This window comes from Chiloscyllium plagiosum, unplaced genomic scaffold (assembly GCF_037043375.1).
Source record: "Chiloscyllium plagiosum isolate Xiang-an unplaced genomic scaffold, Cpla_swu_hap1 HiC_scaffold_6, whole genome shotgun sequence".
NCBI classification, from domain to species: domain Eukaryota; kingdom Metazoa; phylum Chordata; class Chondrichthyes; order Orectolobiformes; family Hemiscylliidae; genus Chiloscyllium; species Chiloscyllium plagiosum.
The window spans coordinates 107,390,974-107,409,474 of NW_028270144.1; the positions used below are offsets into that span (position 1 = coordinate 107,390,974).

General features: G+C 41.9%; 1 protein-coding gene across 1 annotated transcript in view; it reads left to right on the plus strand.

Moving 5' to 3' along the window:
- LOC122550853 (proteasomal ATPase-associated factor 1-like) overlaps positions 1 to 18,501 on the plus strand; it is a 47,228-nt gene that overhangs the window by 14,837 nt on the left and 13,890 nt on the right. Inside the window, exons 7-8 of the mRNA XM_043692196.2 lie at positions 3,884 to 4,078; positions 13,667 to 13,758. Of these exons, the coding sequence (XP_043548131.2) occupies positions 3,884 to 4,078; positions 13,667 to 13,758 (287 nt within the window). The remainder of the gene's footprint in view (positions 1 to 3,883; positions 4,079 to 13,666; positions 13,759 to 18,501) is intronic.

The window sequence follows — 18,501 nt, forward strand, 5'->3', positions numbered from 1 at the left end:
GTAGGCAGTAAGATTTTCAATAGGTCAATCAATACAGTTCAGGGACCAGTAGAGAGAAGTTTGAGTTATAACCAGCTTGTGATTGTATGAGAGAGCAAGAAGCAAGCTTCATGCAGAAACGTGCAGCTAAGAATGTCACTGATTCTATGTAGTTGGGCCTTGGAGAGACGTCCCAAGAGCAATTGGATAGCTCTGTGCAGTACAGGGAGGTTGTGAGAACTTGTAAGTGTAGCTAATGTTTGATGATTGGGCCTTAGGAACGTCCTGGAGGCTAAGAGTATGACAGCTCAGCGCAATTAATACTCCCAGTGCAGCTGAGAGATCTGATTGAAAAACCTGTAAGCAGTATTTGCTTGGTACAGCTGGGCGACATTGGAGCTCAGAATAAAAACGAACCCAAGGTACTGGTTGTCGAAGCTTACAACCTGTGAAAAGCTGGACCCGAGCTTGTCAGTAAGTACTGGAGTGCAGTTTCCAGGAACCCAAAGACCTTAGACCCAGCAAAATGAATATGAGCAATCGTTGAGGAAGCCAGGATGGAGTGTGTTTTGAGGGTGTTCCAAATCTGGGACTTTAATCGAGAAGATTGAAATCTCATGTAAATATTTGCTGACCCACAGTGTTGTTAACTTCTGGAGGTTGCTGAGAAATCTATGGGATCTATCTTAGAACATAGAACAGTACAGCACAGTACACACTCTTCGGCCCTCAATGTTGTGCCGGTCTTCTATCCTACTGAAAGATCAGATTAACCTACATACCCTTCATTGTACTAACTTCCATGTGCCTAACGAAGAGTCACTTAAATATCTTTAATGTATCTGACTCCAGTACCACTGCTGGCAGTGCATTCCACATACCCACCACACTGAGTAAAGAACCTACCTCTGACATCTCCCTAAACCTTCCTCCAATTACCTTAATATTATGCCCCCTCATGATAAACATTTCCACCATGAGAAAAAGTCTCTGGTTTTCCACTCTATCAATGCCTCTCAACATCTTGTACACCTCTATCAAGTCATCTGTCATCCTTCTTCACTCGAATGAGAAAAACCCTAGCTCCCTCAACCTTTCTTTAAAAGACATGCCTTCCAGTCCAGGCAGAATCCTGGTAAATCTCCTCTACACCCTTTCTAAACCTTCCATATCTTTCCTATCGTGAGGCAACCTTTATAGGAATATTCCAAGTGTCGTTTAACCAAGACTCTAGAGCTGCAGCATAACCTCACAGCTCTTAAACTCAATCTCTTTGCTAATGAAAGCCAACACACCATATACCTTCTTAACAACCTGGGTGGCAACTTTGAGGGACCTATGGACGTGGACATCAAGGTCCCTCTGTTCCTCTACACTGCCAAGAATCCTGCCTTTAACCCTGTAATCTGCATTCGAATTCGACCTTCAAAAGTGAATGACTTCACACTTTTCCAGGTTGAACTCCATCTGCCACTTGTCAGCCCAGTTCTGCATCCCTGTTAATGTTCCATTGCAACTTCCAATATCCCTCCACACTATCCACAACTCCACCAATCTTCGTTGCATTTTCGCTTGATCTGTTCTAAGGGGTGTATGATTGCAGTTTGTCTATTATCCATGTAATTAATATGTTTTTATTCAGTAGTTTGTAGAATGTTGACATCAAATGCCTAGGCATTTATTATCCATTGTTGTGGTTCTGTTCGCCGAGCTGGAAGTTGTTGTTGCAAACGTTTCGTTCCCTGGCTAGGCGACATCATCAGTGCTTGGGAGCCTCCTGCGACGCGCTTCTTTGATGTTTCCTCCGGTGTTTATAGTGGTCTGTCCCTGCCGCTTCCGGTTGTCAGTTTCAGCTGTCCGCTGTAGTGGTTGGTATTTTGGGTCCAGGTCGGTGTGGATGGAGTTTGTGGATGAATGCCATGCCTCTAGGAATTCCCTGGCTGTTCTCTGTCTGGCTTGCCCTATGATAGCAGTGTTGTCTCAATCGAATTCATGTTGCTTGTTGTCTGCGTGTGTGGCTACTAAGGATAGCTGGTCGTGTCGTTTCGTGGCTAGTTGATGTTCATGTATGCGGATTGTTAGCTGTCTTCCTGTTTGTCCTATATAGTGTTTAGTGCAGTCCTTGCATGGTATTTTGTACACTACATTCGTCTTGCTCATGTTGGGTATTGGGTCCTTCGTTCTGGTGAGTTGTTGTCTGAGCGTGGCTGTTGGTTTGTGTGCCGTTATGAGTCCTAGGGGTCGCAGTAGTCTGGCAGTCAGTTCCGAGATGCTCCTGATGTATGGTAGTGTGGCTAGTCCTTTTGGTTGTGGTATGTCCTCGTTCCGTGGTCTTTCTCTTAGGCATCTGCTGATGAAGTTGCGCGGGTATCCGTTTTTGTTGAATACCTTGTATAGGTGTTCCTCTTCTTCTTTTTGCAGTCCTGGTGTACTGCAGTGTGTTGTGGCCCTTTTGAATAGTGTCCTGATGCAGCTTCGTTTGTGTGTGTTGGGGTGGTTACTTTCATAGTTTAGGACTTGGTCTGTGTGTGTGGCTTTCCTGGTATACTCTTGTAGTGAATTCTCCATCTGATGTTCTCTGTACCATCACGTCTAGGAATGGGAGTTGGCTATCCTTTTCTTCTTCTCTCGTGAGTATACCAGGAAAGCCACACACACAGACCAAGTCCTAAACTATGAAAGTAACCACCCCAACACACACAAACGAAGCTGCATCAGGACACTATTCAAAAGGGCCACAACACACTGCAGTACACCAGGACTGCAAAAAGAAGAAGAGGAACACCTATACAAGGTATTCAACAAAAACGGATACCCGCGCAACTTCATCAGCAGATGCCTAAGAGAAAGACCACGGAACGAGGACATACCACAACCAAAAGGACTAGCCACACTACCATACATCAGGAGCATCTCGGAACTGACTGCCAGACTACTGCGGCCCCTAGGACTCATAACGGCACACAAACCAACAGCCACGCTCAGACAACAACTCACCAGAACGAAGGACCCAATACCCAACATGAGCAAGACGAATGTAGTGTACAAAATACCATGCAAGGACTGCACTAAACACTATATAGGACAAACAGGAAGACAGCTAACAATCCGCATACATGAACATCAACTAGCCACGAAACGACACGACCAGCTATCCTTAGTAGCCACACACGCAGACAACAAGCAACATGAATACGATTGAGACAACAATGCTATCATAGGGCAAGCCAGACAGAGAACAGCCAGGGAATTCCTAGAGGCATGGCATTCATCCACAAACTCCATCAACAAACACATCGACCTGGACCCAAAATACCAACCACTACAGCGGACAGCTGAAACTGACAACCGGAAGCGGCAGGGACAGACCACTATAAACACCGGAGGAAACATCAAAGAAGCGCTTCGCAGGAGGCTCCCAAGCACTGATGATGTCGCCTAGCCAGGGGACGAAACGTTTGCAACAAGAACTTCCAGCTCGGCGAACAGAACCACAACAACGAGCACCCGCGCTACAAATCTTCGCACAAACTTTGAATTTATTATCCATCCGCAATCTTAGTGAACCTCTTCCAGAACATTAGCCTAGAGTTCTGGAATACTAGCCCAGTGACATTACCACTATGTCACTGCATCCCCTACATTGTATTACTTTTCAAACTTTCTGTAGTAACCGTGGAATATTATGGCTTTTATCTCTTAATACCCATTATGTCACACATGATCTACTTCAAAAAATATTACTGGTCCCTACCCAGATCATAACACATGTTTGGTGGTTCTGGTCTAGAATCATAGCACATAGTTTCTCACTCAATATTGAAAATATCTTTGTGTTTACAGATTATAGTGATTTTAAAAGATGACGTTTACTTAAAGTTGGATTTCCTTTTTAACTTTTTAGGTATTCTTGATACAGCAATCATAGAACGTGGACGAAATATCATCTCAAGCTCCAGGGATGGAACAGCAAGATTGTGGGATTGTGGGAAGTCCACTTGCCTTGCAGTGTTGGCAGATTGTGGGTCTCCCATTAATGGCTGTTCACTTGGTGTTGCTGAAAACACAGTGAATTTGGGTTCTCCTGAACATTCACCAAGTAAGTAGACCGTTGAAACAGATTGACCAGCACCTTTCAAATGTTGAAGCATACGGACCAGGAAGATGAACTTCATTCCCATTTTGTGGTGTTATACAATCTCGGTGCGGATCATGATAGGTCCCGTGGGTGGATCTAGGTTAGGGGGGACTTTTCTACTGTTGCTGATTGTGCTTACCATCCAAATATCACTGTTGTCCTGAACTGAACCCAATTTAATGTACACCACAGCACAGATTCTATATGGTAAACTGATTTTTCCATCCAAAGTTGTCAGTTTGTATCCCTTGAACTGATGGCTATAATGACAGTTAAGAGACGATCGTAAAATTGTGGGTCACATGTAAACCTGGCCAGTTAAGAACAGCAGATTTCCTTTCTGAAAAGGTGTTAGTGAATCAAATAAGTATTTTACGACAAACAGCAATGGCTACTTTATGGCCATTAAACTAGCTTTTAATTCTAGATTTTATTGAATTCAAATTTCACCATCTGCCATTGTGAGGTTTGAACACATGCCCCTTTAACATTAGCCTGGGTCTCCAGATCACGAGTCCAGTGACATTACCACTAATCACTGCTTCCCGAATATGTAGTCATAGGGTCATACAGAATGAAAACAGACTCTTCGGTCCAACTCGTCTGCACTCACATGACATCCCAATTCAATCTAGTCCCATTTTCCAGCATTTAGCCCATATACCTCTAAACCATTTCTATTCAAAAACCTATCCAGCTGTCTTTTAAATATTGTAATTGTACCCACCTCCACTGCTTCCTCTGGCAGCTTATTCCATGTATGCTCCACTCTCTGTGTGAAAAAGTTACCCCTAAGGTGCTTTTTATATCTTTCCCCTCTCACCTTAAAGATATGCCCCTTAGTTTTGGACTCCCTTGCCTTGGGGGAAAAGACCTTGGCTATTCACTCTATTCATGCCCCTCAAGATTTTATAAACCTCCATAACTTAACCCCTTAGCCTCTGACGGTCGAAGGGAAAAAGATCCAATCTATTCAGCATCTATCTGTAGTTCAAACCTTCCAGTCCCAGTAACATCACCTGTTTAACAAAATCGTAGGGTGACCAGAATTGTACGCAGTATTCTAAAAGTGGCCACATAAATGTCCTGTACAGGTGCAACATTATGTCCTAACTCCTATATTCAGTACACTGACTAATGAAGGCAAGCATGTCAAATGCCTCCTTCACCATCCAGTCCTCCTGTGACTCCATTTTCAAGGAACTCTGCACCTGCACCCCTAGGTCACTGTTCAGTAACACTCCCCAGGGCCCTGCCATTAACTGTATAGGTCCTGCCCTGGTTTGCCTTCTCCAGTTTTCTTACATTTGCCCATATGGCCATATATTATTGACTTTGGTCTGAGTAGTGTGGGCAATGTCTCCCTTTCACTGCATCATTAACAGGCATTTGACATCTCAATTGCTCCTTCACCTTTGCCACTGTTAGCGACCTCTGCCTTAGGCTCTGGACACCCACACCGACTATTCCCACTGTCTACAACATAAAAACCAATGTTTACCAGTCCCTTTCAGTTCAGACGAAGATCAGACTCTAGACATTAATTCTCTTTCTACACGTTCCCTGATCTGTCTGAAGAATTCTGTTAAAGCATATCTGGGAAAATTTAATAATGTTTCAGTTAAAATTTACGCTAGCAGTTGACAACCAGGCTTTCAGCTGTCTAGTCACTACCCATTGGAATTCCATTTTTGCATTCCTCTGCTTCTCCAACACCATTATTTTCTTTCAAGGCTATCTGTGAAGCTCAGCTATTTGCTCAAGCATTTTTCTCTTACCTCATAATATCTTTCTGCCATTCATTTATTTATGATTATTCCTCTGAAAGACCACTGTGATATTCTTCTGCTTCAAGGGTACAACATAAGCGCAAGTTGTTGTCAAAACTTGCTTTCAAAATGTTGCTGCTCTTCCAGGATCTCATTGAATAGAATTATAGATTCTCTGTTGAGACAATAACAAATGAGTTGCTAATTTGATCTGTCACCTTTTATTGTACCTACTCGTGGATTATCAGTATCTAAGTTGCAAGTCCTGTTTTTTGGTACAGTTTGTAATTTTTAGAAAAATTTGTTAATTTTTTCTTGCTATTTCATGAGATGTGAGCATCGCTGGATAGGCAGCATTTTATTACCTATTCCTGAATTTCCTTGAGAAGATTGTGGTGAGCTATCTCCTTCCACCACTGTAGTCTATGTGAGGATTAGCTAAATCCACAGTCCTATTTGGGAATGACATCCAGGATTTGACGTAGCAACAGTTTCCATACATCATCTGTCATTGTTCTTCTCAGTATTAGAGGCGCAGGTTGGCATATGTTTATGAAAGAGCTTTGGCAAGTTACTGTAGTGCATCTGTAGACCATGCACATTGCTGCCATTATGCATCAGCTTTTAAAGGAGTGAATGTTGACAATGCTGATCTAGTAGTCTGCTTTGTCTTGTATGGTACTGGGTTTTTTGAGTGATGTTGGAAATGCACTCATTCAGGCACATGGAAAATATTCCATCCCACCCCTAATGTATGCCTTGTAGATTCAGTGCTATAGCTGCACTTGCATAAGCAAAGCTGTTAACGTTGGGGAAAATCCGAAATGTGAATTTGATGCAATTCACCATGGTTTGTGGAATGAATGGTACACAGGTTGGGCATATACTCATTGGAGTTCAGAAGAATTAATGATTTTCTTATTGTATTATATAAGATTCTGAGAGAGTTTGGCAGAATCAATGCTGATGTTTCCTATCTGGGAAAGGGATGGGGATATCTAAAACTAGAAGGCATGCTTTGAAGGTAAGTGGGTCTTCCGTTTAAGGCAGAAAAATAGAAAAGATCTTTTCATTAGGGTTGGGGAAATCAAACTGGGGGCATGTTTTTAATGTATGAGGAAAAAGTGACCTGATGGGCAACTTTTTCATACAGAAGGTGGTTCATATGTGTAATGAACTGCTCGAGGAAGTGGTAGATGAAGTTATCGTTACAACATTTAAAAGACAAGTGGGACTAGTTTTACTTTGGGAAACTTGGTCAGCATGAACAAGAAGGAACAAAGGTGCTACTTCCGTGCTGTATGAGTATTCTTCTCCCAAAGGATTTTTAGTCTTTAGAGGTATCTTCCACAGAGAAAAATGGAGTTGGGTCATTGGACACATTCGTGGCTGAATGATCCAGATTTTTGATTGTCAAAAAAGCCCAGGGATATGAGGAAAGTCGTTTCAAGACCACAATTAGATCTGCCATGATCTTATTGAATAATGAAGCTGATACAATGGGTTAAATGGGCTAATACTGCGCCTATTTCCTATGATCTTGCATATTGCATCAAGCAAAAATCTTTTTTATCAGTTTCTAAGGTGATGGAATTGGTATGTATGTGCAGTGGATACCCCTGGGATAGTAAATGAATCCTGTGGTCTCGGTGCTGTCTCTTGAGGAAGAAGATCATTTGCCATTGGATTGTGTTATTAAATAGGCTCACAGTTGGGATGGGATAGCAGTTTCTTGTTTCCAGTTCTCTCTCAAAATCGATCCTCCAGCCAGGTTAAGATGGGCCCTGCACCTTTTGTGTTTAATTTTTAAAAGTAGTTCCTTGCAATAAAACATCCCTACCAAAAATCAATTTTAAACTGCGAAACCTCTTATTTACATAGTTTCCCACACTCATGCAACTCCTAAATCTAGAGGTTGATGAACTTGGAGACTTTCCTCATCATACATTTGGGGTGTTAATAGTTATGATTAATATTAATGATAGAAAGGAATCAATTTAGGTAAAGGGGCAGTACAGAGAGATCTGGGTGTTCTTGTACACCAGTCAATGAAGGTAAGCATGCAGGTACAGGAGATAGTGAAGAAGGCTAATAGCATGCTTGCCTTCATAACAAGCAGGATTGAGTATAGAAGCAAAGAGGTTCTTCTGCAGCTGTACAGGGCCCTGGTGAGACCACACCTGGAGTACTGTGTGCAGTTCTGGTCTCCAAATTTGAGGAAAGACATTCTGGCTATTGAGGGAGTGCAGCGTAGGTTCACGAGGTCAATTCCTGGAATGGCGGGACTACCTGACACTGAAAGACTGAAGCGTCTGGGCTTGTATACCCTTGAGTTTAGAAGACTGAGAGGGGACCTGATTGAGACATATAAGATTATTAAAGGATTGGACACTCTGAAGGCAGGAAACATGTTTCTGCTGATTGGTGAGTGCGGAACCAGAGGACACAGCTTAAAAATAAGGGGTAGGCCATTTAGGACAGAGATGAGGAGAAACCTCTTCACCCAGAGAGTGGTGGCTGTATGAAATACTCTGTCCCAGAGGGCAGTGGAGGCCCAGTCTCTGGATTCATTTAAGAAAGAGTTGGATAGAGCTCTCAAGGATAGTGGAATCAAGGGTTATGGAGATAAGGCAGGAACAGGATACTGATTAAGGATGATCAGCCATGATTATTTTGAATGGTGGTGCAGGCTTGAAGGGCAGAATGGCCTACTCCTGCATCTATTGTCTATAACAATTAGAGCAATTGGTTTTTGTACCACATAAATAGAGCTGTGTTGTTCACGTTACAAAAAAAAAACTACGTTGCAGAATGTAATCCCCAAATACTAATAAAAAATCCTGAAATCCAATGTAATAAAAATGAACTTAATTTATTCTTCACCTTGAAGCAATGGCCTTGATGGAGGCCTTCATTCGGGGCTGTTTTGCAGTTGTTTGAGTTTTTGATTTGTTAAGTTTTTTTTAGCAGCTGTGTCAGCTGTTTAAAAAGTCATGAGCTTTACTGAGATTTGTAGGTTGGCATGTTTGCAGTTCCACAGTGGCATGTTGAAAACTCTCATGATGCATCTTTCAAATAAACACAGGGTTTGTCGACAGCAGCTCAAAAATCCAAAATTCAGATCCAAATAAAATTTACAACCCAAATCTTAGGTTCCAGATTTAATTAGGGACATTTCTGGCAGATGTTTCTAACAAATGATGCTCCATGTATTAGATGAATGAGAGGTGATTTAATCGAAACATATAATTTTCTGAATGGGCTTGACTGGGTAAACACTGAAAGGTTCTTTTCCTGACTGAGGAATCTATAACTTATGGGCACAGATTCAGAATTAGAAACATAGAATCCCTACAGTGTGGAAGCAGAGTATTTGGCCCATGTCCACACTGACCCTCTGAAGAGCATCCCACCCAGACCCACCCACCTACCTTATCCCTGTAGCCCTGCATTACCCATTGCTAATGCACCTAACTGGCATATGCCTGGACACTGTGGGAAATTTACCATGGCCAATCCACCTAACCTGCACATCTTTGGGCTGTGGGAGGAAACTGGAGCACCCTGAGAAAACCCGCAAAGACACGGAGAATGTGCAGAGTCCACACAGACAGTCACCCGTGGATGGAATTGAACCCCCGTCTCTGGCGCTGCAAGGTAGCAGTGCTAACTGCTGAGTCACTGTGCAGCCCCATTTATTTATAATTTCAGATTAAGTTGGGAAGTTTCTACACTTAACACATTGTGAATATTTAGTGTGTTCGACTTAAGAGAGTTATGGATGTCTATCATAGAGTTTTGGTATCTCAAGGAATGGAGGGATATGAGAATCAGACTGGAAAATGATATTGTGGCTTCTTAACTGGGATCCTATCATCAATCCGAGCATCCTTGAACGGATCCCACAGCACGTTATGTGCCATGAGCTCAGCAATACTCCATCCTGGACGAAGTAAAGAAAGCCGTCCACCAGCTTAAGAACATTGAGGATGCTAGAGCAGACAGTATCCCCTTTGAGGCATTGATGTGGGGAGGCAAAGATTTCCTGCTGCAGTTACACACCCTTGTCTGCCTTATCTGGAAGGAGAATAGCATTCTGGGAGAGCTTCGAAATGCCACATTCATGAACATTTTCAAAAAAAGGGAACGGGTCTGACTGTGGTAACTCTAGGGGAACCTCCCTGCAGTCTCTGTTGGAAAGGTCATTGCCAAGGTCCTCTCCAACTGTCTCCTCCTTGAGACTGATAAACTCCTCCTGGAATCACAGTGTGGCCTCTGGCCACGGAGGGGCACAATCAACATGATTTTCACTGTGTGACACCGGCAGGAGAAATGCAGAGTAAAGAATCTACCCCTGTACATGGCTGCCTTCAACTTTAAAAAGGTCATCAACACTGTCAACCAGGAAACATTATGTGTGTCCTTTTCTGCTTTGGCTACAGCACGAAGTTTGTCACCATCCTCCACCTGCTCCATGATATGGAAAGTGTTGGTAATGACAAATGCTTCCACCACCAACCCATTCCCCATTTGGACTGGTGTCAAGCAGAGTTGCATCATTGCTGCAACACTTTTCTCGATCTAACTCACTGCAATGCTTTACCTCACTGCCGACAAGCTTCCCATTGGATTGGAGCTAACCTATAGAACCAGCGAGAAATTATTCAACCTCTGCTGCCTTCAAGCCAAAAACAAAGTCACACCAACTCGTGTCATCAAACTGCAGTATGCAGATGATGCTTGCATGTGTGTAAATTCAGCGGACAATCTCCACTTTATTGTCAATATCCTTACAGAAGCAAATGAGAGCATGGGTCTCAACCTAAGCGTCTGCAAGATGAAGGTCCTCCACCAACTTGGCCTGGCATTGTAGAGTGAACCCCCAATTATCAAGGTCAATGGGGAGGCCTTCGAGAACATTGGCTACTTCCAATACCTCGAGTGTCCGGTCAACCAAAGTAGTTATTGCTTAAGAGATCCAGCACTGTCTCCATTGTGCTAGCACAGCCTTTGGTCCTCTAAGGAAAAGCATGTTCAAGGACAACAACATCCGATCTGACACCAAGTTTATGGTATACACAGCTGTGATGGTACCCCTCCTCTAATGTGGCTCTGAGATGTGGACTGTCTACAGCAGACACCTCAAGGCACTGGAGCACTACCATCAACTTTGCCTGAGCAAGATCCTGCAAATCCACTGAGAAGAAAAACACACCAATGCCAGCGTCCTCTACAAGACCAACATCCCTACACTGAGGCACTGACCACCCTTGATCGGCTGGGCACGTCTGCAAGACCAACACGAGCAGATGCTCTACTGCCAGCTCTGAAACAGCAGGCGAGCGCCAAGTGGACAGAGGAAGCGCTTCAGGGATACCCTCAAGGCCTCACTCGCATTTCCACCAACACCTGGGAATCACCGGCCCAAGACCGTGCAAAGTGGAGGAGGAGTATCCAGGACCTTGAGACTTGCTGCTCAAGGAAGCCAGGCAAAAACAGCCTAAGGAACACGCTGCCACACCAGTGCACTATCCACCCCTTCCCAGGATCACTTTCTGCCCCAGGTGTAGCAGAGTCTGCAGAAGCGGCATCAGACTGTACAGCAACCTATGAACTCTCACTGAAGGTGGAAGTGAGTCATCATCGACTGTGCGGGACTACCAATGATGATAATTGAGCATCAAGACTGAGATCAATAGAGCATTGTACCCCAAAGAATGGAGGGATATGGGAACCAGACAGGAAAGCTGTGTTGAGGCTTAAGATCAGCCATAATTGTACTGAATGATGTGTAGATCTAGATCTTGATATGCAGGGGAAAATTTCAAAGTTTACAGACGATACAGAACATGCAAGTGCTGAGGAAGACCGTGTACAACTTAAACGCACAGAGAAGTTGGTAGAATGTGCACCTGGGTGGTCGATGAAGTTCAGTGAGATTTGAGGTGATGCATTTTAGTAGAAAGAACGTAAACAGAAATATAAGATATGCGAGAGACAATTCTTACGAGGATGCACAGCAGAGGGCCCTAGGTATATATGTACATAGATCATTGAAGATGGCAGGTGGAGAGAACAGTTAATTAAACACGCAGTATTCTGGGCATTATTAATAAAGTACAAGAGTACCTCGTGTATGTAGAGTACAAGAACATAAGAACTAGGAGTAGGCAATTCAGCTCCTCAAGCCTGCTTCACCATTTGATAAGATTATGGTTGATCTCATCTTGGCTTCAGTTCCACTTTCATGCCTGGTCTTCAAACCCTTTAATCAACTATTAATTAAAACTCTGTCTAACTCCTCTTTAAATGTACTCAATTTTTCAGCATCCACCACACTCTGGAGTAGTGAAATCCACAGATTCATGACTGTTTGAGAGAAGTAATTTCTCATTTGTTTTAAATCAGCTACCCTTTATCCTAAGGCTATGACTACTTATTCTAGATCGCTGACCTGAGGGAACATCCTTTCTCTTATCTACTTTGTCAATCCTCCTAAGCTTCTTCTATATCTTAATTAGATTTCCCCTCATTCTCCAGAGTGTATAGGCCTAAACTATGCAATCTCTCTTCATAAGACATGCCCCCTTACCTCTGGAACAATCTAGCAAATTTCTTCTGAACTGCCTCAAATGTAACTGCGTCCCTCCTCGAGTAAGAGAACCAAAATTGTGCACAGTACTTCAGGTGTGATCTCACTAAGGCCTCTTATACTCTATTTCTTTCACAATACATGTTAATATTCTATTTGCCTTCCATATTACCTGTTGTAGAGCAAGGAGATTATGCTGGATTTGTACAGGACACTTCTGAGATCTCATCTGGAGTATTGTGTGCAGTTCTGTGCACCAGACTACAAAAGTAAAGTCACCATAGATCTACCAGACCACAGGGCTGCTCTCATTAGAGGTGTTTAAACATGAGGGTCACCACGCCTCAGGCGTGGAAAGGTTGAGAAGGAGAACTCTTCATGGTAACATCAGCAGATGCAAGAATTGAACCCATGTTATTGGTGTCATTCTGCATTGCAAACTGGCCAACCAACCAATTGAGCTAACCATCTTTACCAGAGTGTAGGAAGGATGGGAACTTAAAAGAATGGTTCCAAGGATGAAAAACTTCAGTGATGAGAAGAGATTGGAGAGGTTGGAATTGCTTTCCTTAGCAACAAGAAAACTAAGAGGAGATTGAACAGAAGGTTTCAAAATCATGAGAGGTCTGGATAGAATTGGTAGAAAGAAACTATTCTCACCCATGAAAGAATCGAGAAGTGAGAGCGCACAGGCTTAGTGATTTGCGAAAGTAGCAAATGTGAGAAAAAACTTTATGGTTTGGATTTGGAATGCACTGCCCAGAAGTGATTTGAATAGAAACAATATGTTAGGGTATGGAGGAAAAGCAGGAGAATGGCACTAAATCATAATTAAAGAGCCAGTGCTCTTTTACATGATGGGCCAGATGGCCAATTTCTGAGCCATAAGACTTATGTTCTTCTGCAAATGGTGGAGTAGGTTATTCTGTTTCTGTTTCTTATATCCTTATGCTGTGATGCATGTGCTTTTACTTGTATGTACCATTGTGAAGAAAAAATGACATAGAAATTATACAAAGAAATATTCATTATATATTATGTTTAATGGCATGATATTTGCTAATAGTGAATGATAGCTCACAAAAATGTTGAGGTCTTCAAATTAATGTGGGCATCCAAATTTAATTCATGTTTGAAATATTATTCTTTTCAAATTGTCATATTTTAAAATCAAACTCTGCTTACCAGGTGAGCGTGAAATAGGGACAGAGGGAAAATTGTTACTTTTAGCCCGTGAAGACAGAAAACTGCAGAGCATCGGACTTCTCAGTAGGCAACCAGTAAGTGCTTTTTATTGTTTGTAAGATTGAGCCTTTTATGCTAACCTGATATATTGATTCAGATTGTACATACTGTAATAACGTGGGAAAAACTTGAATATAAAATACAGGTTTTGAGACTTCGGCCCAAATTAAAGTAGTTACAGCCATTAAATGGTAGTTACTGTTGTAATGTGGGGAATGTGGCTGTCAATTTGCAAATAGCAAGGTACTGCAATGAGTTAATGACCAGATGATCTATTTGAGAGATGTTGCTTGAAGGATTAATATTTGATTAATAAAATGTTTCAGCTTTTAAATTATGGATGAGATAATTTATTTTTATTTAGAAGTCATGGGTTTCCACATGTATTTCCAAATCAAACATTCAATTGGAATCAAACCAAGAACGCCATAAATATCGCCAAGTAATAAGGTACAATTATAGAATTAAAAGCTTGAACTCTGGTTACTAGCATTATGATTGGAACTAGTGGCACACTGAAGCAGCCTAATGAGACTTTATAAACAGAAGCAAAGAATACAAAGGCAAGGAAGTTTACTTCGTGAATCGCTGGTTAGGTCACAACTGGACTATTGTAGTCAGTTTCTGCAATGCACTTTCGGAAAGAAGTCAAAGCTTTAGAGCAGTACAAAGTTGACAGTGAGTTGGTATGAGAATTCAAAACTTCAGTTACGAGAAGGGATTGGAAGAGCTGGCGAATTGTGTCCTTCGAGCAGAGGTAGTTAATGGGAGTTGGCCATTCAATCCTTTTGAGCCTGCTCCACCATTTGGTGAGATGATGTATGTCAACACCATTTTCCTGCGCTATTCCCGTATCCCTTAACATTTTTAATTTGTAGAAATCTATCAATGTCAATCTTGAACATACGCAACAACTGGTCTCAGTTCTAAATATATTCTAAGATTCTGTTCCCTGATTCTAGATACCCAGCTAAGGAAACATCCTTCCTGCGTCCACCGTGAATTTTCTGTGCCTGTTTTATTCCTTTAAACTTCAAGAATAAAGACCTAGTCTTCTTAATCTTTCTTCATGGGACTATCTGTCCAATGCTGGAAATAGTTTGGTGTACCTTTGTTTCACTCCCTCTATGACAAGCATATGTCTCCATGGGCAAGGAGATCAAAACTTCAGACATTTCTTCAAGTATGGTCTCAAAAAATGGCTCTGTATAATTGCAGTAAGAAATCTTTATTTCTATGCTCAAATCCTCTTATAATAAAGGCTCCCTACTATTTGTCATCTTAATTGCTTGCTGTACCTGAATGGTAAACTTCAGCAACTGATGGACCAGGGAACCCAGGTCCTTTTTGAAATTCAATGCTTTCAAGTCCCTTGCCATTTAAGAAATATTGTTATTTCTGTTTTTCCTACGAGTGTGGAAAGAATTGTATTCCATCTGGAAGCTTTTTGCCCATTCACTTAGCCTCTCCAAATCCCCTTGAAGTGTCTTTGCCTTCTGCTCACAACTCCTTCTCCCAATAAGTTGTACACCTGCAACTTGGAAATATAACTTGTAATCCCTGTATCCAAGTCATTAGTATGACGATTCTGACAAGCTGAAGCCCAAACACTGATCCATGTGGTATTCCACATTAAGCTTGCAAATCTGAAAATGACCCATTTGTTCCAATGTTCTGTTTTCTATCTGTTAATTAATTCTTAATCCGTGCCAGTATATTTTTCCACAGTTCCATTTGCTCTAATTTTGTTTACTGATCTCTCGTGTGGAACCATATTAAAAGCTTTCCGAAAGTCTAATTATTACCATATTATAAATTAATTGCAAAAGCCCATATTATTTGCAATCAACCTAGTTGGATATGTCTGGAGCGGGTAGGACTTGAACCTGGGCTTTTATACCCTGATGTAGGGGCAGTACCATTGCATCACAAGAGCCCTGGAACTCCGCTCTTTTCAAATAGTCATATCTGGATATAGTTAAATCAACCTGTTCAGATATGTGTTACGACATGGAGATGAACCCCTCTATTAAATAAACCAAACACCCAGAAAAGCTGGCCTCATAATCTGTTGAAATATTAGTGACAGAAAACTCTGAAATCCTACTATTTAAAGAAATAACGTCAGTTTATTTTCTAATTCTAAAAGTGAACATTAAACAAAAACTATTCATAAATCTAAGCCCCCCCTTTTTCTCGACTGCTTACTATCTGCCTCCAACTCTATAACAATATGCTGTTCCAATAAGACAGTTATTAAAATTACATCAACTTAATTTCAAAACCACACAGTCTCTGTCGAGTTCTGTGTCTTCACTCTTCTGGCTGCAAATCTCCCTGTGTCATTGTTTGTCTTTTTATTTGGGTATGTTTCACCAGAAAAGGTACCTCAGTGTTTTCTAATTTCTTTGAGGGAAAGATGTTAAAGATGGGTAATTTTTCTTTCTATGGCAGTTGCACTCTGACCAATTTTCAAAATGTCCGTATTCTTATATCCCCAATATCGGATCGTCTCATTGTTTCAATGTTGGTAAAACAATAAGTTCAAACTCAATTGGATTTTAGTATCCTGGTGCATAATTTAAACTAGTTAAGCTCGAATTGTCGTCCAAACAGCAACCAAAATTCAGGTATCTATTTCACAGCCAAATGTTAGACATTTTCAATTTTCCAGTCCACTCTGGAACTGCCATCTCGTCATATACACAACTGTTGTAATCTCTTAGTCCAGAACAGCATTCTGTCTCTTTAAGGTGCAGTACATATCTTCAACTTCATACTATGTTATAACACACCTTTTGAGCAGGTGGGATTTGAACTTGGGTGTCCTGGCTCAGTTATGGACACTAGTCCTTTCTCCTCATACATTTTTTTAAAAATCAAATTGTCACTGGATCATGTTACTTAGACAGCTAAAGTATGGTTAGTCCAGTTAAGATTCTGTTGAATGATAATGCTGAAAATGGGGATATTGGGAAATTCAGTGGGGGTAGCACCATTGAATGTCATGGGGCAATCAGATTGTCTCTTATTGAAGATGGTCATTGTCTGGCATTTGTATAGCATAGATGTTACTTGCCACTTTTTAGCCCAAGCCTGGATATTGTCATGAATGAGCAGTCATCGGTGACCATCCCTACTTCTGGCATTATGATGGAGGGAAGTCATTGATGGGGTGAGGACCTGGAGATGTCCTGGAGCTGAGTTGACTGATCTCCAACAACCACAATCTTAGTCCAAGTACTTTACCTCTGATTCTCATTGACTTGAATTTTGCTAAGGCTTCTTGATGTCACACCCAGTCAAATGTGGGCTGATTTCCTGGCTTAGAGGTAGGGACACCACCACTGTACTATGATACCCCCCTTTATTGTGTTTTAAACATTTTCAAATCTTTCTGCTTAGAGATGTACACTACTCGAGAGCAGTTGAGACTTGGACCCTGGCCACCTTTCCCAGAGGTAGTGTCAGTGCACTGCATCACAAGCGCCCCTGAAGAACTTGGCTCTTTTTTCCTCTTGAGATGCTATTGTGCATTTCTGAACATTTTTATTTTGCCACTGCAAAATCTGTATGTTATTAATTCAGCAAACAATATCTTGAAAAATGTCCATATTACTGAGAAGGAAATGATGGATGTCTTGAAACACACAAAAGTAGATAAGTCCCCAAGACCTGATCAGGTGTACCCTAGAAGTATGTGGGAAGCTAGGGAAGTGATTGCTAGGCCCCTTGCTGAGATATTTGTATCATCAATAGTCACAGGTGAGGTGCCAGAAGACTGAAGGTTGGCTGACATGATGCCACTATTTCAGAAAGGTGGTAAGGGCATACCAGGAACTATCGACCGGTGAGCCTGACTTTGGTAGTGGGCAAGTCGTTGGAGGGAATCCTGAGCGACAGGATGTACATGTATTTGGAAAGGCAAGGACTGATTAGAGATAGTCAACATGGCTTTGTGCATGGGAAATCATGTGTCACAATCGATTGTGTTGTTTTGAAGAAGTAGCAAAGAGGATTGATGAGAGCAGAGCGGTAGATGTGATCTATATGGACTTCAGTAAGGCGTACGACAAGGTTCCCCATGGGAGACTGGTTAGCAAGGTTAGATCTCGTGGAATACAGGGAGAATTAGCCATTTGGATACAGACCTGTCTCAAAGGTAGAAGACAGAGGGTAGTGGTGGAGGGTTGTTTTTCAGACTAGAGGCCTGTGACCTGTCGTGTGCCACAAGGATCGGTGCTGGTTCCACTTCTTTTTGTTATTTATATAAATGATTTGGATGTGAGCATGACAGGTATAGTTAGTAAGTTTGCAGATGACACCAAAAATGGAGATGTGCTGGACAGTGAAGAAAGTTACCTCCGATTACAACAGGATCTTGATCAGATGGGCCAATGGGATGAGGAGTGGCCAATGCAGTTTAATTCAGATAAATGCGAGTTGCTGCATTTTGGGAAAGCAAATCTTAGCAGGACTTATACGCTTAATGGTAAGGTCCTGCTGAACAAAGAGACCTTTGGGTGCAGGTTCATAGCTCCTTGAAAGCGGAGTCACAGTAGATAGGGTAGTGCAGAAGGCATTTGGTCTGCTTTCCTTTATTGGTCAGAGTATTGAGTACAGGAGATGGGAGGTCATGTTGTGGCTGTACAGGATATTGGTTAGGCCACTTTTGGAATATTGCGTGCAGGATGTTGTGAAACTTGAAAGGGTTCAGAAAAGATTTACAAGGATGTTGCCAGAGTTGGAGGATTTGAGCTATAGGGAGAGGTTGGATA